This window comes from Hyaena hyaena, unplaced genomic scaffold (genome assembly GCF_003009895.1).
Source record: "Hyaena hyaena isolate Hyena2069 unplaced genomic scaffold, ASM300989v1 scaffold_439, whole genome shotgun sequence".
NCBI classification, from domain to species: Eukaryota; Metazoa; Chordata; class Mammalia; order Carnivora; family Hyaenidae; genus Hyaena; species Hyaena hyaena.
In genome coordinates, this window is record NW_024081067.1 from 1,433,667 (window position 1) to 1,457,622 (window position 23,956).

At 41.3% G+C, this 23,956-nt stretch overlaps 1 protein-coding gene across 3 annotated transcripts in view; it reads left to right on the plus strand.

Moving 5' to 3' along the window:
• Positions 1-5,674: 5,674 nt before the first annotated feature.
• RNASEL (ribonuclease L) overlaps positions 5,675-23,956 on the plus strand; it is a 28,537-nt gene continuing 10,255 nt past the window's right edge. For all 3 annotated transcript variants that reach the window (XR_005531915.1, XM_039253004.1, XM_039253003.1), the window contains exons 1-2: positions 5,675-5,742; positions 14,570-16,231. Coding sequence is in view for 2 of the 3 variants with exons in the window: in XM_039253004.1 (XP_039108935.1) it covers positions 14,755-16,231 (1,477 nt within the window). In the remaining variant the exon portion in view is untranslated. The remainder of the gene's footprint in view (positions 5,743-14,569; positions 16,232-23,956) is intronic.

The following is a 23,956-nucleotide window of genomic DNA, read 5'->3' on the forward strand; positions in this document are numbered from 1 at the left end:
ATGCACATTGTCCTTTCTTTCTTTCCACCTTTTCACCTTTTCACATATCTAAGTGCGGCCTGGGTGCCTGGCAGAAAACCAGAAGCAGTAGCTGTTCTTTCTAGGTTCATTTATTTCATAGCGGGTGGGAATTCTGAATGTGGTTAGACAAGGGCACATGGTTTTGAAGCCATATGGGTGGCCGGTAGGAAAAGGCAGGTGTAGTCAGTGGGTGAGAGAGAAATTAATGGAGCTGAGACAGCCAATGGCTGCAGCGTGTGCTGGCGGGCCCCACAGTCCAGGGGGACCCTCCTCACGGCTTGTCCCCACCCCCCTAAACCTCCCTCTCCCATAAAAAATGTTCTTGGCTTCCGTGGTGTGGCTGAAGGTGGTAGGTACACAATAGAGATATGAGCAGCTCTTTGCTGGGGTGCCTGGGTGATTCAGTTAGTTGGGCATGTGACTCTTGGTTTGGCTCAGGTCATGATCTCATGGTTCCTGAGTTTAAGCCCTGCATTGGTTTCCATGCTGACAGTGAGGAGCTTGCTTGAGATTCTGTCTCCTTCTCTCTCTTCCCTCGTGCATGCTGTCTCTCTCAAAATAAATAAACTAAAAACAAAACAAAAAAAAAAAACCCACAGCTCTTTGCTAACCCAAGTGTCAGGCTCAAAACAGTCCCACGCTCTAATGGTTCTCTGAGAGTTTAAGTGGTTTCTTGAAGGACACATTGCTAAGCACGTGTCTCCAGTATCTTTAGCCCCTTCCCCAGAGCACTCTAGGCTTTGGCTGAGCAGGCAAAGCATCTCCTAAGTAGGAAACGCTGGCCTCTCAGGCCACTCTTGCTACTCTCCACCCTCCCTTGAAAACAAATCTGCCACAGTTCCCCGATTCGCTGTTACTGTCTCGGGTTTCCTTGCTTCCCCATCATGGACCATCTCCCTGCTGTGTCGCCTCGTCGTCTCATCATTGCTTTCCACCACCTTTTTAATCAGCTAGGGAGGCATCTTTCAAAGACCAACTCAACGATCTTTCTGGGAAGCCTTCCCTGAACCTTTGGGACTGATTATGGGGGCCTCTCTTTCAATGTACCACTGCTGCTGATAACCAGATTAGAGCACTTAGATCCCTGTTTTCTGCTTCTCTTTACCTGAGGGCAAGCTCCTGGGATTAGGTGGTTCTTTTTTTCCCCAAGGCCTTGTATATAAGCATTCAGGAAATGGCTCTTGAGTTAATGATTAATTTTAAATCCAACAGGAGAAAAGTTTAGATTACACTTTCCAACTTCCTTCCAGATCTGTCCCTGGGTGTCCCACAGGCTCTTCGTATATAACACATTCAAAACCAAGGTCATCATCGTCCTCTGATATGCACTGCCTTCTGTTTCTCTAACCCTGATATACACAGGGGTTGGCCACCCATTTTTCAGGGTTCTCCATCTCTTCCCTGTGTCATCTCATTCAGTCTTGGAAATGGGTTGAGACCAACTTCTCCTTCCCAGGCTCATGAAGACTTCCTTAGAGGAGCCTTTTGTCCAGTCTGAGCTACAAAGACAACTTTCTACCTGGTTTCCCTCCCTGGCCTCTTGCATTCATACCCCACACTGCCAATCTTCATCCATAATGTGCAGATATGAGCATGTCATGGCTGCATTACCATGGCTCACCTTTAACTACAAGAGAAAGTCCATGACACCTGAGGCTCATTCTGACCTGTCCCCTGCCCAGATGGCCTTTACACACATGTTGTTCTCTGTTGCGGGAATGCCCTCTTCCTTTTTTTCTTTTTTTAAATGGGGGTTTTGGGGTAAGGAGAGAAATGCCTTCCTCTAAATCCAACAAAAACATCACCTCCTCAGTGAAGCCTTCCCAGGTGACTACTGCACAGAATTAATCTCTCCCACTTCCGTGATTCTAGGCCACGCTCTTTTTACTTTGTTGTACACACTGCATGGTGCACTTCATGCTGTTTTCCTTCCCCTAAATTGGTCTCTTCCAGGTCAAAAGCCATATTCTTTTCCTTGATAAAATGGGACAGAACAGAGTGCAGCAAAGTGGTTCACAGCTCTGGCTGTGGAGTCAAAATATTTGGGTTGAAATCCTGGCTCATTTGCTTTATGACCTTGGGAAGTTATTAGGGTAGTTCCCTCATCAGTAAAATGAAGATAATAAAAGCACACCTCTCTTAGGGAACATTGAATGAAATAAACATTTGGCACTTATTTTCCCACGCATATTAGTTGCTATTATGATTACCTGATTCCTGGTACTTAGCACAGTGCCTTGTACACAGTAGGCGTCAGCCAGTTATTATTTACTGACTTTTTGAACAGAACGGAAGACCCCGGATTCTAAGTCTACTTTCTTCCAAGAATAGTCCAGCTGTTCCAGTACTGTATATCATCTGATGTGCAGAGCATTACAGAATTTCGTGAGGAAATCAAGGGCTTGGTAGCGAGTGCCATTTCCAAATTGCTGTTGCTTTCACATATGGAAGGACCCTAGGCCCAACCTTCACCCTCTGCTGCCTCCCTGTGGTCATATCAGGCAATGCAAGCTTTTTCCTTGGTCTTGCTTGACTTCTGCCATATTTTGTTTGGCTCTTTCCTTTGGAATGATATCCAAGAGGTATAATTTATAGTTTTGTTAATTAATGCTTTTTAATAAGCATGTGAAATTTTAATATGAATGAGAATTATTAGCATAACTGTTAAGACAACCTGGTGGGTACAGGGTTTAGAACGAGATTCCTTTAGCCAACTTTAGTCAGTAGGGCTAAATTAACATTAAAAACCGAAGCTCTTAGGTGGAGAGAGAGAGGTGTTCAGGGCATATTAAGGGCTGATCTCAAGGTAATTTCCTTTCACTGAAACTTTTAAATTGGTCCAGCTATTCAAATTGCTTTAGGGAAGAAATGAAATTTGAAATTTAAATAACAGAGGAAAGATCCCGAGGGTAAAGGGATGTAATGCAGTCAGCTGCTAGATAATGGAGTTTGAGTCTCCATCATTAAGAAAAGCTATCTCTTGACTTACAGTGTTGGTGATTTCCAAGTTTTGGTCACCAACCTAGACAAGGATTTGCTTTAAACTTTGAGAAAAGCAATAAAGTGTGGGTTACTCTTTTATTTGTAAGGGGCCCCCACTTAAGAGAGAGTTCTGTGCTGAAAACTGCAAGTGCCTTAACTTATCCCATCTTGCCAGTTCCAAGTGGTAGTTTCACAGACAATGTAGGGTCCTGCGTTAGAGAGCAGGCTCTGAATTCAGTCCCACACCTGCTCCCTATCAGTGGAGTAAACTTCAGCCTATTACTGGATTTCTCAGAGCCTCACTTTTTCCTATAACCTGTGAATAACAACAGTACTGGCTTCATGGGGCTTTTGTGATGACAGAATGAGAAAATTTATGACAAATACGCATCACAGTGCCCCACAGGTAGTAAATGCTCAACAAATCGTAGCTACTTATAGGCCACAGGCACTATTCTAAGTGCTTCACATATATTCGTTTCTGTAATCCTCACAAGCTTCCTTTCAGGTCACTACTGTTGTTATTATCACCATATTACAGATGTACAAACCAAGGCCAGAAGGTTTACGGAAACTGCCCAAATTCAAAGAGTTAGCCAGTTATATATTAGTTAGCTAAATTAGTTAGCTGTTGCTGCATAACAAACCATTCCAAAACTCTGTGACTTAAAATAAGAAGCATGTATTATTGCTCATGAGTCGGTGGGTCAGCTGGGCACTTTTGCTTATCTGGACCAGGCTCACTAACATCAGCTAGGCTTGTTCTTGCATCTGTGATCCAGATCTTGGTGGTCTGGCAAGAGTTGGCTGGTATAGAATGGCCTTAGTCATATATTTAAGGATTGGCTGGTTGTTTCCTTGCACAATGGTGGTGTCTGGGCCGTGTGTCTTTCTTACCACCCAGCAGGCTAGTCCAGGCTTCGTCACATAGTGACAGGATCCGGAGGGAGCGAAAACATACTTAGGTTTGGAACTGGTGCCCTGTTATTTTTGGCACATTCTACTGGGCCAACCAAGTCACTGGGCCAGCCCAGATTCAAAGAGGGGAGTAATGAGAGCACTTAATGAGAATTCAAGTATGAAGTTAAACTGTAAAGGGCATGGGTAAAGGGAGGGTTGAAAAAAAAAGCGTGGCTCTTTTTTGCAATCATTCTATTGTAGTGGTAGAGTCTGGCTTTGAAGCTAGGCAGTCTGGTTTCAGAGTCCTTGCTCTGAAGCATTTTGGTGACTTAGTGCCTTAACATCTGGTAGCAAGAATCTTGCCATTTCCTCCTCCTAAGCACAGAATACCCTGATAAGTCTCTATTCAATTGCAAGTGCTAGGGAGTTTCTAGTTATGCTAGCTGTTTCTTGCTACTCCTTTGTTCATTCCTTCGGAACTCTGCTTTATTATCACTTGGGCCATGAGCATTCCTGTTTTTGTTTGTTTTGTTTGCAAATTTTAATTCCTGATTTTAGCCACACCTCTACTTTCTCGTCTTTTTATTTTGTTCTTAACAGGTACACAGCATAGGTGAGGTGCATGATTACTACAGTCAAAGGAAAGTAGGGAAACCTCGATTTCATTAGCAAAATTATAAGGAAGCTGTGAGAACATCAGTCATGTATGTGATGCAACCTGACCCCATTGTCTTCTTCCCAAGATCCAAGAAGAAGAGCTTCTGGTAAGTAACATGCAGTTTATTGACACTTTAGGGAGAATCCTTGCAGCCTTAGGGCTCTGTCTGGTCAAAAGAAGGAAAGGGGAAGGACCCTGTGTCCCAATCCTACATGTTGTGTGTGGAAAGGGATGAAGGGGGACATCCTGATATGTAGCCTTGGCCTATGTTTCTCTGCATGTCACCAACCTAGTGGCTGGGGTCTCTGTGAGCAGACTGAAGCCTTCTCCTACCAGGACCACTGTCACACTCTGCATGTCTCTTAGGCCACCCCCTCTTTGATTCTCCTGGTTCAGGATGGTCAGGAGTTTGTCTCCCCAGCAAGACCAGACATTCCTTGCGGACAGGAATATTTCCCACTGCAGCATTCAGGACACAGTGCGCATCTCAGTGCCAGGAGGGTGGCAAGAACCGAACTTCTGGAGCAGAAAGAAATCTTAAAAACCATGTTCCATGAGGGAACTGAGACTTGACATGGTTAAACCATCCACCCGCCTGAGGTCACTCCCCTAAGTGACCACAGCACTGGCTGCAGGACCGAGTCTCCAGATGGCCAGCCCGGTGCCCTTCGGAGGAGGCCTTCATGCCTCAGGCAGTGAGTGAGCTGAGGGTGCCAACATGGGTGCAGGAGCTTGGGCTTTGGGTTTATCTAGCTTCTTCGAGCCTCAGGCTCATCATCAACAGGTTTGTTAGGGGTTAACTAAGGTCATGTCACTCGTGAAGCAATGGGCAGGGCACCTGGCACACAGTCAGTGCTCAATGAATATCCATTTACCACTCATTTCCCTCAAAAAGGTAGAGATTTAGAATAACATGGTAAAGATGGGGCTGGAAGCAGTGGCCTGAAAGCCTAAAAGGCTGAAAGATGAACAGCTCTGTTCTGGAGTCACATCAGTTAGAGCTGAGGCCCCACTGTCCTCTAGAGGGCTGTCTGCTCAGGCCCCGACAGTTTATTCTCTGGCTCCTTTCTTGCTGACTCTCTCAGCTCCGCCCTGTGGCTCAGTGACGTCCTGCAAGAAGTGATTTCCTGCAGCCTTTCAGAGTTATCTGCTCTTATCTGCTCTCAAAGGAAAGTTAGAAGGTAAGACCTCACAAAGACGAGAGCTGGGAAAGCTTGAGAAGCTGTTCCCTTTGAGGGATTCCTTGGGCTCCGGGATCTAGAGGTGGAAGGGGGTGTGAAACTCCGGGAGTGTGGACATTGAGCTCAGAGCCTGCTGGCAGGGGGCACTTTGGTCCCGAGTCCTCCAGGGGGCTCCAAGGTTTGGCCACAATTCACACTTACTTATGCGAGCGCTCTCTCTTTGTCTGGCACCTCTGGTGAATCAGAGAAAATGAAACTGAAAGCAGGCTGTTGTCTATGACGGCACGCTTGCTGCGGTGCCTCTTTACTCTGATATTTTATTTGGGGTTTCCTTGACTGCCTTCCCTCCTCTGCTCCTTTATTTCTACCATTTCACACCTGTTGTAACAGGAACCCTGTGCACGCACATTTGTCTCAAAGTTTTCATGGCCAGGGGGTTGTGCTTTCAGAGCACGATCGATTAGATCTCTTGAGGGAGGGGGCTTTGAGACCATCAGGGTGGCCAGATTGCTGAAAAGTGGTTGCTATGTGGGTTATGCTATGAAGCAGGTACAGTTTTACAAATATGCAAGTAACAGTTTGGTGCTGATGCCTGAATTGCAGTCCTGTGGCTCACACCTGGTAGAAGGCAGTCAGACTAAATCAACACCATCAGGTCTCCTGTTTATGTGCTGTGTGTGTGTGCACATAGGTGGGGAGACCAGTCACATTATTTTTTTTTCATAACAAGACATTATTCTCTCATTTATTGAATACCTAATATTTGCCATACTCAACATGCATGACTGTATTTACTGTTTCCCCCTTTGGAGGAAACAGGAAATTGAGAATAATCTAATGTTACACCATTAGGAAGTAACAGTCTGAAGTTATACAACCAGCAGTTCAGACTTCAATCTTGTGAGGCTGGAGCCTCAACTTTTTCCACTTTTCTATATTACCTTGAATAGAAACACAAAGAAGACATGCCCAGAGCCAGCGAACATGCTGAGAGGGATCAGCCTTCCCGTGGTGTAGGAGATGCAAATTGACACAACACAGATTTTTCCCCCTATAAATGAGATTTCTTTTTTTTTTTTTAAAGAACCCATCTATTTCTAGTAAGAGTATATTTATAAGACATTCCAATGTCTCAATGGGAAGACATTTATTAACATAGCTTGAGAGTCATTAAAACAACCAAATCCTTTTGTTGTGGGACAGAGAATTGGTTCCAAACTCAGGTTGCACTTCTAGCTGCTCAAAAATCAATAGTAGAGACAAGTGCTGGTGGGAAAGGAAAGGTTGCTTTATTCAGGAAGCTGATAACCCGGGAAGATGGCAGACTTCTCAAACGTCTCAAAGACCATCTTCCCCATCCAGAGAAAGCCAGGGAAGGCATGGGGAAAGGGAGGAGGGTGGCTGCATGCAAGAGAAGCAGGTGCCCAAGCAGTTAGTCATTCATCAGTATGACCCTGAACAGACGTGGCATCAGCAGCAGCTGTTTCTTACTTTCTTTTTTTAAAATTTTTTAATGTTTTATTTATTTTTGAGAGAGAGAGAGCAGGGGAGGGTCAGAGAGAGAGGGAGACACAGAATCCGAAGACAGTCTCCAGGCTCTGAGCTGTCAGCACAGAGCCTGATGTGGGGCTCAGACTCACAGACCGTGGGATCCTGACCTGAGCCGAAGTCGGTTGCTTACTGACTGAGCCACCCAGGTGCCCTGCAGCTGTTTCTTAATGTAGTTAGGCCTTATCTTCCAGGAAAGTTTGGTCTTTCACTCTTCAAGGCCAGTGGTCTACACATCTCAAGGAGAGTAGATTAGTTCTGCTACAGACTGAGGGACTTAGGTCAGCAAACAGTAAGTGCATAGGTTTGAAGCAAATTGACACTTAAGACCTGTCAGTGTGCTGTTACTCTTTGGCCAGGCATTCGGTTCTTGGAAATCTATCATAAGAAATATATTATAAGATTTCTCATAAGAAAACAAGATTTAGGGGCACCTGGGTGGCTTAGTCAGTTAAGTGTCCAACTTCGGCTCAGGTCATGATCTCGCAGTTTGTGGGTTCGAGCCCTGCATCGGGTTCTGTGCTGACAGCTTAGAGCCTGGAGCTGGTTCAGAGTCGGTGTCTCCCTCTCTCTCTGCCTCTAATTCACTTGCACTCCCCCTTGCAAATAAACATTAAAAAAAGAAGGAAAACAAGGTTTAAAAAGCTCAATTAGCTGCACCATTATTTAGAATTGCTAAAAATTTCTAATTTTAAAAGTCTTATTTAAAAGTTGTTTTTAAACACTGCTCAGTAGTGGTGCCTGGGTGGCTCAGTCAGTTGAGCATCTGGCTTCAGCTCAGGTCATGATCTCGTGGTTGGTGAGTTTGAGCCCTGCATGGAGCTCACTGTTGTCAGCGCAGAGTCCACTTGCAATCCTCTGTCCCCTTCTTTCTTTGCCCCTCCCCTGCTTGTACTCTCTCTCAAAAATAAATAATCATTTAAAAATAAATAAATACTACTAAGCAATAGGGAAATGAAGCAACTGTTTGGTGGCATATTGCATAACCATTAAGGTTTTTTTAGGCTTATTTATTTGTTTGAGAGAGAGAGAGAGAGGGAGAGAGAGAGAACCCTAAGCAGGCTTGATGCTATCAGTTCACAGTCTGAGGCAGGGGCTTGATCTTTCCAACTGTGAGATCAGCATCTGGGCTGAAGTCAAGAGTTGGATGCTCAACCGACTGAGCCATCCATGTGTCCCAACCATTAAAAATATTTTAAAAGACTTTGCAGTAACATAGGAAATTATTTATACTATGGCATTAAATGAAAGAAAGCAGGATACTTACATAACATCCTTACATAGCATGATCTCAACTATTTTTAAAAAATTTATAGAAATATTATAAAATATTAACAATGGCTATTACTGGGTGGTGGAACTATATCATAATAATTTTCTTTTTTTTATTTTTTATTTTTTTATATAATGTTTACTTTTGAGAGACAGAGTATGAGTAGGGGAGGGGCAGAGAGAGAGGGAGACACGGAATCTGAAGCAGGTTCCAGGCTCTGAACTGTCAGCACAAAGCTCCGCGTCAGCGGAGCTCGAACTCATGGCCATGAGATCATGACCTGAGTTGAAGTCGGACGCTCAACTGACTGAGTCACCCAGGTGCCCCTAAGCTTATTTTAAAAGAATATTATGAACAATTTTATGGCAATAATCTAGAAAAGGTAGACAGAATATAAATTTATTTGTACCCCCTAAAGCAATCATTAAGAAAATAACACAAAAATTTTTTTTTATTTATTTTTTTTATTTTTTATTTTTTATTTTTTTTCAAATAGTTTATTGTCAAATTAGTTTCTACATAACACTCAGTGCTCATCCCCAAAGTGCCCTCCTCCATGCCCATCCCCCCCTCCCCCCCACATCCATCAGTCCTCAGTTTTTGTCAGCATTCAAGAGTCTCTCATGGTTTGCCTCTCTCCCTTTCCCCCACCATTTCCGCCCTTCTTCTCCCCCTTGTTCCTCCGTCAAGTTCCTCCTAATCCTCCTATACGTGCAAACATATGATATTTGTCCTTCTCTGCCTGACTTATTTCGCTCAGCATAACACCCTCAAGGTCCATCCATGTTGCTACACATGGCCAGATTTCATTGTTTCTCATTGCCATGTAGTATTCCATGGTATAGATAAACCACATCTTCTTGATCCATTCATCTGTTGATGGACACTTAGGCTCTTTCCATGTTTTAGCTATTGTGGAGAGTGCTGCTATGAACATTGGGGTACATGTGCTCCTATGCCTCAGCATTTCTGTATCCCTTGGGTAAATTCCTAGCAGTGCTATTGCTGGGTCATAAGGGAGTTCTATTGTTAGTTTCCTGAGGAACCTCCACACTGTTTTCCAGAGGGGCTGTACCAGTTTACATTCCCACCAACAGTGTAGGAGGGTGCCCGTTTCTCCACATCCTCGCCAGCATCTAGAGTTCTCTGATTTGCTCATTTTAGCCACTCTGACTGGCGTGAGGTGGTATCTCAGTGTGGTTTTGATTTGTATTTCCCTGATGAGGAGGGATGCTGAGCATCGTTTCATGTGTCTGTTGGCCATCTGGATGTCCTCTTTGGAGAAGTGTCTGTTCATGTCTTCTGCCCATTTCTTCACTGGGTTGTTTGTTTTTCGGGCGTGTAGTTTGGTGAGTTCCTTATAGATTCTGGATATTAACCCTTTATCTGATATGTCATTTGCAACTATCTTTTCCCATTCCGTTGGTTGCCTATTAATTTTCTGGGTTGTTTCCTTGGCTGTGCAGAAGCTTTTAATCTTGATGAGGTCCCAACAGTTTATTTTTGCTCTTGATTCCCTTGCTTTTGGGGATGTGTCAAGTAAGAAGTTGCTGCGGTGGAGGTCAAGGAGGTTGTTTCCTGCTTTCTCCTCTAGGGTGTTGATAGTTTCCTGTCTCACGTTCAGGTCCTTTATCCATTTTGAGTTGATTTTTGTGCATGGTGTGAGAAAATGATCTAGTTTCATTCTTCTGCATGTTGCTGTCCAGTTCTCCCAACACCATCTGTTAAAAAGGCTGTCTTTTTTCCATTGGATATTCTTTCCTGCTTTGTCAAAGATCAGTTGGCTGTATACTTTTGGGTCCACTTCTGAGTTCTCAATTCTGTTCCATTGGTCTATGTGTCTGTTTTTGTGCCAATACCATACTGTCTTGAGGATGACAGCTTTGTAGTAGAGGCTGAAGTCTGGGATGGTGATACCTCCCGTTTTGGTTTTATTTTTCAGTATTACTTTGGCTATTCGGGGTCTTTTGTGGTTCCATACAAATTTTTGGATAGTTTGTTCTAGTTTTGAGAAGTATGCTGGTGCAATTTTGATTGGAATTGCATTGAATGTGTAGAGTGCTTTAGGTAGTAATGACATCTTAACTATATTTATTCTTCCTATCCATGAGCATGGAATGTTTTTCCATTTCTTTGTGTCTTCTTCAATTTCCTTCATAAGTTTTCTATAGTTTTCATCATACAGATCTCTTGTATCCTTGGTTAGGTTTATTCCGAGGTATTTTATGGTTTTTTGTGCAATTGTGAATGGGATCAGTTTCTTGATTTCTCTTTCTGTTGCTTCATTATTGGTGTATAAAAATGCAACCGATTTCTGTACGTTGATTTTGTACCCTGCAACTTGGCTGAATTCTTGGATCAGTTCTAGTAGGCTTCTGGTGGAGTCTGTCGGGTTTTCTATGTAGAGTATCATGTCATCTGCGAAGAGTGAAAGTTTGACTTCCTCTTTGCCAATTCTGATGCCTTTGATTTCCTTTTGTTGTCTGATGGCTGATGCTAGGACTTCCAGCACTATGTTAAACAACAGTGGTGAGAGTGGACATCCCTGTCGTGTTCCTGATCTCAGGGGGAAAGCTCTCAGTTTTTCCCCGTTGAGGATGATGTTAGCTGAAGGCTTCTCATAGATGGCTTTGATGATGTTTAAGTAGGTTCCTTCTATCCCAACTTTCTCGAGAGTCTTTATTAAGAAGGGATGCTGTATTTTGTCAAATGCTTTTTCTGCATCTATTGACAGGATCATATGGTTTTTATCTTTTCTTTTATTGATATGATGGATCACATTGATTGATTTGCGAATGTTGAACCAGCCCTGTAACCCAGGAATGAATCCCACTTGATCTTGGTGGATGATTCTTTTGATATGCTGCTGGATTCGATTTGCAAGGATCTTGTTGAGAATTTTTGCATCCGTATTCATCAAGGATATTGGCCTATAGTTCTCTTTTTTTGCTGGATCTCTGTCTGGCTTGGGAATCAGAGTGATGCTGGCTTCATAAAATGAGTCCGGGAGTTTTCCTTCGACTTCTATTTTTTGGAATAGCTTGAGAAGAATTGGGATTAATTCTGTTTTAAATGTCTGGTAGAATTCCCCAGGGAAACCATCAGGTCCAGGGCTCTTATTTGTTGGGAGATTTTTGATCACTGATTCGATTTCTTCACTCGTTATGGGTCTGTTCAGGTTTTCTATTTCTTCCCGTGTGAATTTTGGTAGTGAGTGTGTGTTTAGGAATTTGTCCATTTCTTCTAAGTTGTCCAATTTGTTGGCATATAATTTTTCATAGTATTCCCTGATAATTGCTTGTATTTCTGAGGGGTTGGTTGTAATAAGTCCATTTTCATTCATAATTTTGTCTATTTGGGTGCTCTCTCTTTTCTTTTTGATAAGCCTGGCTAGAGGTTTGTCAATTTTGTTTACTTTTTCAAAAAACCAACTCTTGGTTTCATTGATCTGTTCAATTGTTTCTTTGGTCTCTATGTTGTTTATTTCTGCTCTAATTTTTACTATTTCTCTTCTTCTACTGGGTTTAGGGCGTTCTTGTTGCTCTGCCTCTAGCTCCTTTAGGTGAGCTGTTAGATTTTGGACTTGTGCTTTTTCTAATCTCTTGAAATAGGCCTGGAGAGCAATGTACTTTCCTCTTAGGACTGCCTTGGCCGCATCCCATAGATTTTGAATTGTTGTGTTTTCATTTTCATTTGTTTCCATATATTTTTTAATTTCCTCTCTAATTGCCTGATTGGCCCATTCATTCTTTAGAAGGGTGTTCTTTAACCTCCATGTTTTTGGCGGTTTTCCAGACTTCTTCCTGTAATTGATTTCAAGTTTCAAAGCATTGTGATCTGACAGTGTGCATGGTATGATCTCTATTCTTTTATATTTATTGAGGGCTGCTTTATGTCCCAGTATGTGATCTATCTTGGAGAATGTGCCATGCGCACTTGAGAAGAAAGTAAATTCCCTGGCCTCAGGATGTAAAGTTCTAAATATATCCGTCAGATCCATCTGGTCCAATGTGTCTTTCAAGTCCATTATTTCTTTAGTGATTTTCTGTCTGGTTGACCTATCCATTGCTGTAAGCGGAGTATTAAAGTCCCCTGCTATTAGCACATTCTTATCTATAAGCTTGTTTCTGTTTGTGATTAATTGTTTTAGATATTTAGGTGCTCCCATATTCGGTGCGTAGACATTTATGATTGTTAGTTCTTCCTGATGGATGGACCCTGTAATTATTATGTAGTGCCCTTCTTCATCTCTTGTGATTGTCTTTAATTTAAAGTCCAGTTTGTCTGATATAAGTATCGCTACTCCGGCTTTCTTTTGATTTCCTGTAGCATGATATATATTTCTCCATCCCCTTACTTTTAATCTGAAGGTATCTTCCCGTCTAAAATGAGTTTCTTGTAGACAGCATATTGATGGATTTTGTTTTTTAATCCATTCTGCTACCCTATGTCTTTTGATTGGAGCATTCAGCCCATTTACATTCAGTGTTATTATTGAAATATGTGGGTTTAGAGTCTTTGTATCTTTTGTAGGGTTCATGTTTGTGGTGGTGTCTCTGGTATCTTTGTTCCTTGCATCCTCTTCTTCAGAGCATCCCCCTCAGGATTTCTTGTAGGGCTGGCTTAGTGGTGACAAATTCTTTCAATTTCTGTTTATTTGGAAAGGTTTTTATCTCTCCTTCTATTTGAATGACAGGCTTGCTGGATAGAGGATTCTTGGCTGCATATTTTTACTGTTCATCACATTGAAGATCTCCTGCCATTCCTTTCTGGCCTGCCAAGTTTCAGTAGATAGGTCTGTCACCACTCTGATAGGTTTCCCTTTGTATGTTAGGGCCCTTTTCTCCCTAGCTGCTTTCAAAATTCTCTCTTTGTCCTTGTATTGTGCCATTTTTACTATGATATGTCATGCAGAAGATTGATTCAAGTTAAGTCTGAGGGGAGCCCTTTGAGCGTCTTGTATTTCCACATTTACTTCCTTCCCCAGGTCGGGGAAGTTCTCTGCTATAATTTGTTCCAGGACTCCTTCAGCACCTTTCCCTCTCTCTTCCTCTTCCGGGATTCCTATGATACGGATATTATTGCGTTTGACCGTGTCTCTGAGCTCTCGAATTCTTCTTTCCTGTTCCTGGATCAGTTTGTCTCTTTTTTTTTTCAGCTTCTTGTTTTTCTATAATGGTGTCTTCTAAATCACTTTTTCTCCTTTCTGCCTCTTCAAGCCGTGCATTGGAGGCCTCTAATTTATTATGTATCTCATTTATCGCATTTTTTAATTCTTCATGCCTATTTTCATTTTCCATTCTGTCTGTAGCCATAGTTTCTTTGATGTCCCCTATGTTTTTTTCAAGCCCAGCTATTAATTTTACCATTATTATTCTAAAATCTTGTTCAGTGATGCTGCTGATATCTGTTTTCAGCAGTTCATTAGCTGTCATTTCTTCTTGGAGTTTCTTTGGAGGAGAGGTCTTTTGTTTCGTTATTTTAGTTAGCTTTCCGGCTCTTGTTGGTTTTAAAGACCTGTTATGCTCTCTGTTTCCATGAGCGCTGCTATATCCAAGAAGACTCTGACTTTCCAGGGCCTATCCTTTCAGAGAGTGTTTTTTGAATGGTATCTCTTGGTCTCTCTTGTTGGGACCTTGGTTATTTTATTTTCCTATTCGTAGTGATATTTGGGACTCTCCACCTTGTGTACTCTAGCTTGTTTCTTGAGGTAGCCATTAGAAGTCTCTCTCAGTGGATTCTGCTTCCTTTTTCTCCCAATCTCTCAGGTTTCGTAAGGTTTCCAATGGCTTCAGATCTTTTCTGTGTGATGTATGGGCGCGAGTGCAAGTATGGAGCTCCTTACTTCTCTGCCATCTTGCCCCCTCCCAGCATAATAATTTTCTATAGTAAATAGTTTATATAAATAAATAGATGCATTTTGAAAAAGTTGCTAGTAAAATTAATTTTTCTAATTCAAATGGTTTCTCACTATTCTAAAATTACAAGTAGCTCTCTCATCTCCAGGTGGAATGTCAGAAGACTGCAAGAGTATTGTTTTTCCTCATACTGCTGTCCCGTAGCCAGATAATCCCTATTTACCCTGAAAGGAGTTCTAAGAGCTCCATGTCTCTTTGATCAAGTCCCAAGAAGAGAAATTTTCATTTTCTCAAAGAAAAGGCACAGAGTTGTAACCATTGGTAATTACCATCATGGAGACCCAGAGCCATAACAACATTCAGGAGAGACCCACACCCTCCATCAAGGGGAGGGCATCGGTGGAGGACAATCAGTTGATGAAAGCTGTTACAAAAGAAGACATAAAGCTGGTTCAGCAATTGCTGGAAGGAGGGGCTGATGTCAATTTCCAGGAAAAAGAGTGGGGCTGGTCACCTCTGCATACTGCAGTGCAAAATGGCCAGGAGGACATCGTGGATCTTCTGCTTCGTTATGGTGCTAATCCTTGTCTGAGGAAGAAGAATGGGGCCACTCCCTTCATCATCGCTGGGATCGGAGGAAATGTGAAGCTGCTGGAGCTTTTACTTTCTAAAGGTGCAGAGGTCAATGAGTGTGATGCTAATGGCTTCACAGCATTCATGGAAGCTGCTGTGAAGGGGAAGATTGAAGCCTTAAGATTCCTGTATAAGTGTGGGGCAAATGTGAATTTGAGTCGAAAGACAAAGGAGGTTCAAAAGAGGCTTAGAAAAGGAGGGGCCACAGCTCTAATGGATGCTGCTGAAAATGGACATGTAGATGCCTTGAAGATCCTCCTTGAGGAGATGGGGGCAGATGTCAAAGCCTGTGACAATATGGGCAGAAATGCTTTGATCTATGCCCTTAGGAACTCTGATCATAGAAACGTGGAGGTCATCACTCGCCTCCTGCTGGACCATGGGGCTGACGTCAATGTGAGGGGAGAGAAAGGGAAGACACCCCTCATCATGGCAGTGGAAAAGAAGCACTTGGGTTTGGTGCAGATGCTTCTGGAACAAGAACATATAGAGATTAATGACACAGACAGTGAGGGCAGTACAGCACTTCTGTTGGCTGTCCAACTCAACCTGATAGGAATTGCTCAACTGTTATGTGAGAAGGGGGCCAGCACAGACTGTGGAGATCTGGTTATGATAGCGAGGCGCAACTATAACAGTTCCCTTGCCAAGTTTCTTCTCCTTCATGGGGCCAGAGAAGATTTTCACCCTCCTGCTGAAGACTGGAAGCCTCAAAGTTCACGTTGGGGGGAGGCCTTGGAACACCTCCACAGAATATACCGCCCTATGATAGGCAAACTCAAGATCTTTATTGATGAGGAATATAAAATTGCTGACACTTCTGAAGGGGGTATCTACCTGGGGTTCTATGAAGGCCAAGAAGTAGCTGTGAAATGCTTCTGTGAAGGCAGCACACATGGACAAAGGGAGATGTCCTGTCTGCAGAGCAGCCGAGCAAACAGTGACTTGGTGACGTTCTATGGGAGTGAGAGTCACAAGGACTGTCTGTATGTGTGCCTTGGCCTCTGTGAGCAGACGCTGGAGGAGCACTTGGATAAGCACAGAGTGGAGGTGGTGGAAAATGAGGAAGATGAGTTTGCCCGGAATGTCCTTTCCTCTGTGTTTAAGGCTGTGGAAGAGCTACATCTACTGTGTGGATACACTCATCAGGATCTGCACCCTGGAAACATCTTAATAAGTGAGTCCTTAGTCTTCTCTTAAAAATTGTGGGGTCTTTACTTATAAAAGGAAAGCATTTTCATTACAGGTAGGAAAAGAGTAGTAAATGTGCACTATTCTGTTCGAAGGTTAATGAACCTGATTCATAATTATAGTGTGGACTCTCCTGCTATGAGGTATAACCCTTAGCCCACATCCCAGATGCCAATGGAATACCAGGCTAACCTTATATTTCCTTTGGTAAATGCAAGTATGAAGGTGTGTCTTGGATGGAGTCAGCTTCAGAAATTTCAATTCCTACAGTAGCCTGCAAGTCAGAGAGTCCTGGGGGCCCCTGGGTGGCTTAGTTCGTTGAGCGTCCGACTTTCGCTTAGGTCATGATCTCGCGGTTCGTGGGTTCGAGCCCCGCGTCGGGCTCTGTGCTGACTGCCAGCTCAGAGCCTGGAGCCTGTTTCAGTCTGTGACTCCCTCTCTCTCTGACACTCCCCTGCTCACGCTGTCTCTCTCTCTCTCTCTCCTAGAAATAAATATAAACAATAAAAAAAATTTTTTAAAAAAAAAGTCAGAGAGTCCTGAAGTTATGTTCCTTCAGACAAGATGGTACTGTAAAACTGAATGGCAAAACTGAGGTCAAAATTGGGCATGCCAGGATGAGATGCAACACGGTGAAATAAACTCCAAGTAGGAAGAACAATCCGCCACCCACTGGCTCATGCCAAATAAAATAATAAAATAAAATAAAATAAAATAAAATAAAATAAAATAAGCAGAGCTGAGTATAAAGTTCCAAGAGGCAATGTGGTGCAATAGAAAAAAGTCTTGGCTTTATACATGTTTAGGGAGGCTTGCAGCCCAGCCCTGCCACTTAGCTTTGCAACCTCAAAGTCACTTGATTCTGTGAGCCTTAGTTCCTTCATTTAAGACTAATAATACCACTTTCATAAGATTGTTATGAGGTCTAAGTGCAGTATGTTAGACAAGTTACTTGTGTTATAGCTGCTCAACCAAGGCCAAGTACTTGTCTAGAGGGCTAAGCAGAAACAGATGTCTGATCTACAGACATGCACTTAGATATAAACTAGGTGTCGCAGAAAAAAGACAAAAAGAGGGTCCAGGTATTAAAAGGCAGAGAACAATATTTAAGATCCTGGACAAGACCTGGAAAGAAGTAAGTATACCTAAGAACACAACTGAAATCTGGCATTTAGTTTGAGGCCACTAGTGGCACTCCTTCCTGGTGTTAAGCTTTGCTGGGGAGACTGACAAAGGCCAGAAATATGTGCAGCTCTACCAAGTGAAGCAGAGTCATCAAGATTCAGCCAATGGCAGGGTCCTTCCTAGTTCCAAATGTCCATCTTGATGCAAAAGGGTCATATATGATGTTCTAAAGAAAAATTACCTGTCACTACCTATTCTTCAGAATTTCTTGCACCCCCTCTTCTATTCTTAAGCTTGAACAATAAAGAATGGACTGTACTTCTGCCTCAAGGTGGTGAACCTAACATATACTAGAGACTATTCTTTGTATTAAATCTCTAAAATGATAGGAAAAGATTGTTAAATGAATTCATAGCTGAGATTACAACAACAAAAGAAGTTTTACATGAGAAAATCTTTGAAGAATCATTAAGAGACTGAACATGATAGGATGGAATTAAAGAAGGAGACTGGAGCGAGGAAAAATACAGGAAGCCACAACTTGATATTACTCATAAAAGTGGGAACAGTGCAAAGAAGCACCACTCAACAGTAATGGAAGCCAGGGGCAGGAGAGGATAAAGGACCAGGTAACAGGCAGATTTCTGCATCGGTAGAAACTAGGAAGATCAAACCCTGTGCATCCCCTCTTCCCCAGAAACCAAGCATCTATGACTGGCCTGTCTGTCAGCAGACAGAGCTACTACTTGAGACACTGGGCAGTTTATGATCTCAAGAGAAATGAAGAGCAATTAAACCCACAAGATTTCTGCCAAAGCACCCTACTAAGTGGCAAGTAGTTTTTACCCCTAAGTTTCACGGAATAAAATGTAAAGCAGTTCTGACAACTGCCTCCATCTCTCCTATGTTGGATGGCATTAACAGAAACTACTCACAGGGCATCAGGGATTCTCAACTGCAAAGTGAGGCTTATTATAGTCAAAAATCACTTAAGGCATTTATGAAGTACTGATCATAAAAGAGATGCATGAAATAGAAGAATTTACACCCAAAGAAACAAAGCTAATTGAATGCATTAGTTTACAATGGCTGCTGAAACAAATGATCACAAACTTGGTCTTAATAGAAACTTATGAAGTGCCTAGGTAGCCCAGCCAGTTAAGCATATGACTTTGACTCACGTCGTGATCTCATGGCTCGTGAGTTCGAGCCCTTGCATTGGGCTCTGTGCTTACAGCTCAGAGCCTGGAGCTTGCTTCAGAGTTGGTCTCTATCTCTCTCTGCCCCTCCCCTGCTTGTGCTCTCTCTCTCTTTCTCTGAAAAGTAAATAAACATTAAATTTTTTTTAAACAATACAAACCTATTCTCCCACAGTTCTGGAGGCCAAAAATCAGTCCCACTGTCTCCAAATCAGGTGTCAGCAAGGCCAAATTCCCTCTGTAGGCTGTGGGGGGAAGATCTCCTCCTTGCCTCTTCCTCTTGGCTGCTGATATTTCTTGGCTTGTGGCATCCCTCCAATCTCTGCCTCTGTAGTCATATTGCTTTCTCTTCTGTCGTCAGATCTCCCTTTGCCTCCATAGAGAATAGATGTTAAAAATTCTCACCACATAAGTATATATGTGACTGTACTTGGGACTCACTCTGCTAATCCAGGATAATTTCTCCTATTTCAAGATTCTTAATCACATCTGCAAAGTCCTTTTTTTATTTTTTACTATATAAAGAATATTCACAGACTCTATCCATGGATTAGGGCATAGGTATTTACTTAGCTTACCATTTTGAATAACTATAGTACAACTTTAAAGTAAGCATAGTTAATAAACCCAGAGAACAAAGATAGGTTATTTCATCCAAGAAGCAAGAATAAGCATTGTGAAAAGAAGCAAATAGAGAATTTGGAATTTAAAAATATAATTGTTTAATATTTTAAAGCTTGGGACACCTGGGTGGCTCAGTCAGTTGAGCGTCTGACTTCGGCTTAGGTCATGATTTCACCATTCAAGAGTTCGAGCCCTGCTGACAGCTCAGAGCCTGGAACCTGCTTCAGATTCTGTGTCTCCCTCTCTCTCTGCCCCTTTCCCACTCATGCTCTGTCTCTCTCTCTCAAAAATAAAAACATAATAAAATAAAATTTTAAAACTCAAGACTATATTGAAGGTTAAACGAGTGAACTAGAAGATTTGCCCAAGAAATTTTCCTAGGAAATAATTATATGCATAAAGGGATGGAAAGGGGAAAAGTTTAGAAGTCAGGAATTAGACCCAGAAGTTCTAAGAGGCATTCCAGAGGGAAGAAGAGAGTGAGATTGAAACAATTTTTGAAAAAAAAAAATAGATGAGAATGTCCCAGTACTAAAATAGATGTAGTTCTCTTAATTAAAAGACTCACCGAGAGCTGAGGATAAGTAAGGGGAAAAAAAAACCCCAATCATTGAGCCACATATTAAAGGAACTTCAAAGCATCAAGGAAAAAGAGAAAACCTCAAAACCTCTGAAGAGAAATAAAAATACCTACTTAGAAACCAAAATCAGATTGGTACGGGACTTCTCTCATCAGCAACCTGAATGCCAAAGGAAGGCATGATGAGCAAGAGCCTATCTAACAGCTGAATGTTAGTGTTGTCTCAGAACTCATATGTTGAAACATTAATCTCCATGTTTGGAGGTGAGACTTTCAGGAGGAGATTGGATCATGAGGGTGAAGCCTTCATGAATGACATTAGTGTCTTTTTTCCCCACAATTAGAAGTTTTAAATTTTTATCCAGCTTTATTGAGATAAAATTGACATGTAACATTGTGTGAGTTTAAGGTATACAATGTGATGATATAATATACATATATATTGCAAGATGATTACCACAGTACGTTAGTTAACACATCACCTCACATAGTTACCATTGTATGTATGTATGGTAAGAACTTTTAACATTTACTCTCTTAGCAACTTCAAGTACATAATACAGTATTGTTAACTATAGTCACCGTGCTGTACATGACATCCGCAGAATTTATTCATCTTGTAACTGGAAGTTTGTATATAATTCCCTGACCTCCACCACTGGCAACCACCAATCTACTTTCTACTTCTATAATTTCCGTATTTTTTATGATCTAAATTTTTTTTAATGTTTATTTATTTATTTTTTAAATGTTTTATTTATTTCTAGCAGAGAGAGAGAGAAAGAGACAGCGTGAGCAGGGGAGGGTCAGAGAGAGAGGGAGTCACAGACTGAAACAGGCTCCAGGCTCTGAGCTGGCAGTCAGCACAGAGCCCGACGCGGGGCTTGAACCCACAAACCGCGAGATCATGACCTAAGTGAAAGTCGGACGCTTAACCGACTAAGCCACCCAGGCGCCCCTAATGTTTATTTATTTTTAAGAGAGAAAGACAGAACATGAGTGGGGAAAGGGCATAGAGAGAGGGAGACACAGAATCGGAAGTAGGCTCCAACCTCTGAGCTGTCATCACAGAGCCCAACGTGGGCCCTGAACTCACAAACCATGAAATTATGACCTGAGCCAAAGTCGAATGCTTAACCAACTGAACCACCCAGGTGTCCCTCAGGTTTTTTTTAGATTCCACATATAAGTGAGATCATATAGCATTTGTGTTTCTTTGTCTGACTTATTAAACTTAGCATAATGCCTTCAGAGTTTATCCATGTTGTCATAACTGGCAGGATTTCTGTCTCTTTTATGACTGCATAATGTTCTGCTGTGTGTGTGCGTGTGTGTGTGTGTGTACGATTTATTTATTTATTTATCCCTTCTTCTGTCAATGGACACAGCCTGTTTTCATGTTGGCTAATATAAATAATGGTGCAATGAACCTGGAGATGCTGATATCTCTTCAAGATACTTCCTTCAAATATACTTTTCTATTTTATCCATTTTTAATTTTTTGAGAAACCTTAATGGTATTTTCCATTAAGGCTGCTCCAATTTACATTTCCACCAACAACATACAAGTATTCCTTTTCCTCCACATCCTCACCAATCCTTGTTATCTTTTTGATAATTTTTCTAACAGATGTGTGGGATGATATTACATTAAAGTTTTGATTTGCATTTCACTGATAATTACTGATATTGAACAATTTTTCATGTATCTGTTGGCTCTTTTAATGTCTTCTTGGAAAAAATGTCTATTCATGTCCTTTGCCCATTTTTTAATCAATTTGAGTTTTGCTATCGAGTGAATTTCATATATATTCACTCCAAATCAGATATATGATTTGCACGTATTTTTTTATTCTATTCATTCCCTTTTCATTTTGTTGATGGTTTCTTTTACTGTGCAGAGGCTTCTAGTTTGATGTAGTCCCCATGTTCATTTTTGCTTTTGTTGCCTGTGGTTTTGGTTTCATATCTAAAATATCAATATCAATATCAAGGAGCTTTTTCTCTGTTTTTTTCTAGGAGTTATATGGTTTCAGGTCTTATATTTAAGTCTTAATCCATTTCAAATGAGATTTGTAAGTGGTTTAAGGTAGGGGTCCACTTTCATTTTTTGCATGTAACTACCTGGTTTTTCCAACATCATTAATTTTAAAGAGATTATCTTTTTCTGTTGAGTATTCGTGGCTCTCTTGTCAAATATTAGTTGACTGCATCTGTGTAGATTTATTTTGGGGTTCTTGATTCTGTTTCACTGATGTGTCTGGCATTTTTTTTTTTTTTTTTTTTACCAGTGCTACATTGTTTTGATTATCAGAGCTTTGTAATATAGTTTAAAACCAGGAGGTGTGATCCTCTAGATGTGATCTTTCTCAAAATTGCTTTAGATGGATTCATGCCCTTATAAGAGGAGATCATAGAGGGCCACCTGGATGGCTCAGTTGGTTGAGCCTCTGACTCTTGATATCCACTCAGGTCATGAGCTCATGATTTGTGGGATCAAGCCCTGTGTCGGGCTCTGCGCTGACAACATGGAGCCTGTTTGAGATTCTCTTTCTCCCTCTTTCTCTGCCCCTCCCCCACATGTACTTGCTCTCTCTCAAAACAAACAAACAAATAAATAAACATTAAGAAAAAGAAGAGGTCATAGAGCTAGTTAGCTGTCTTCCCACCGTATGGGGATACAGCAAGAAGATGGCTGTCTATAAACCAGTGAGAGGGTTCTCACCATGAACCCAATCCTGCTGACACCCTGATCTCATACTTCTAATATTCAGAACTGTGAGAAATAAATTTCTGTTGTTTAGGCCACCCAGTCTGTTGTGATTTGTCATAGCATCCAGGACTGGCTGAGACATCAGTCACATTATTATTGTTCACACATGATTCAAAATAAATACATATTTTTGATTGAAGTATTATTAACACAGTGTTTTATTAGTTTCAGATGTATAAAATAATGATTCAACAATTCTATACATTACCCGCTGCTCATCACAATAAGCGTACTTTAATCCCCTTTTATTTATTTCACCCATCCCCCTCCACTTCCTCTCTGGAAACCACCAGTTTGTTCTCTGTATCTGAGCCTGTTTTTTTGTTCATCCTTTTTTTTTCTTTGTTCATTTGTTTTGTTTCTTAAATTCCATATATGAGTGAAATCCCTATGGTGTTTAGATTTCTCTGACTTATTTCACTTAGCATTGTAGCCTCTCAGACCATCCATATTGTCACAAATGGCAAGATTTCATTATTTTTGATTGCTGGGTAATGTCCCATGACCCATTATATATAATATATATATTATATACCACATCTTCTTTATCTACTCATCTGTTGATAGACACTTGGGCTGTTTCTATATCTTGGAAATAATGCTGCTGTAAATGTAGGGGTGCATATAACTTTTCAAATTATGTTTTCTTTGTGTAAATCCTCAGTAGAGGAATTACTGGATTATATCATATCTATTTTTAATTTTTTGAGTAACCTCCATATTGCTTTCCACAGCAGCTATACTAATTTACATTCCTACCAACAGTGCACGCTTTTCTCCACATTTTTACCACCTATTTTTTGTCTTTTTGATTGTAGCCATTTTGACAAGTGTAAGGTGATATCTCATTGTGGTTTTGATTTGCATTTCGCTGATGAAGAGTGATGTTGAGAATTTTTTCGTGTGTCTTCTGGCTGTTTGTATGTCTTCTGGAAAAAGTTTCTTTTTAGGTCCTCTGCCCATTTTCAATTGAAATTTTTTTGGTGTTAAGTTGCATACAGTCTTTATACATTTTTGGCATTAACCCTTTATTGGATACCTCATCTGCAAATATTTTCTCCCATTGAGTAGGTTGCCTTGTTGTTTGGCTGATGGTTTCCTTCACTGTACAGAAGCTTTTTATTTTGGTGTAGTCCCAATAGTTTGTTTTACTTTTGTTTTCCTTTCCTGAGGAGACATATCTAGAAAAATACTTCTATGGTCAATGTCAAAGAAATTACTGCTTATGTTTTTTTTTTCTCCAGAATTTAATGTTTTCAGCTCTCACGTTTAAGTCTTTAATCCATTTTGAGTTTATTTTTGTGTATGGAGTAAGAAAGTGGTCCATTTTCATTCTTTTGTATGTAGCTGTCCAGTTTTCCTAACACCATTTGTTAAAATACATTTTTTACACATTCAAGGGTCCAGGAT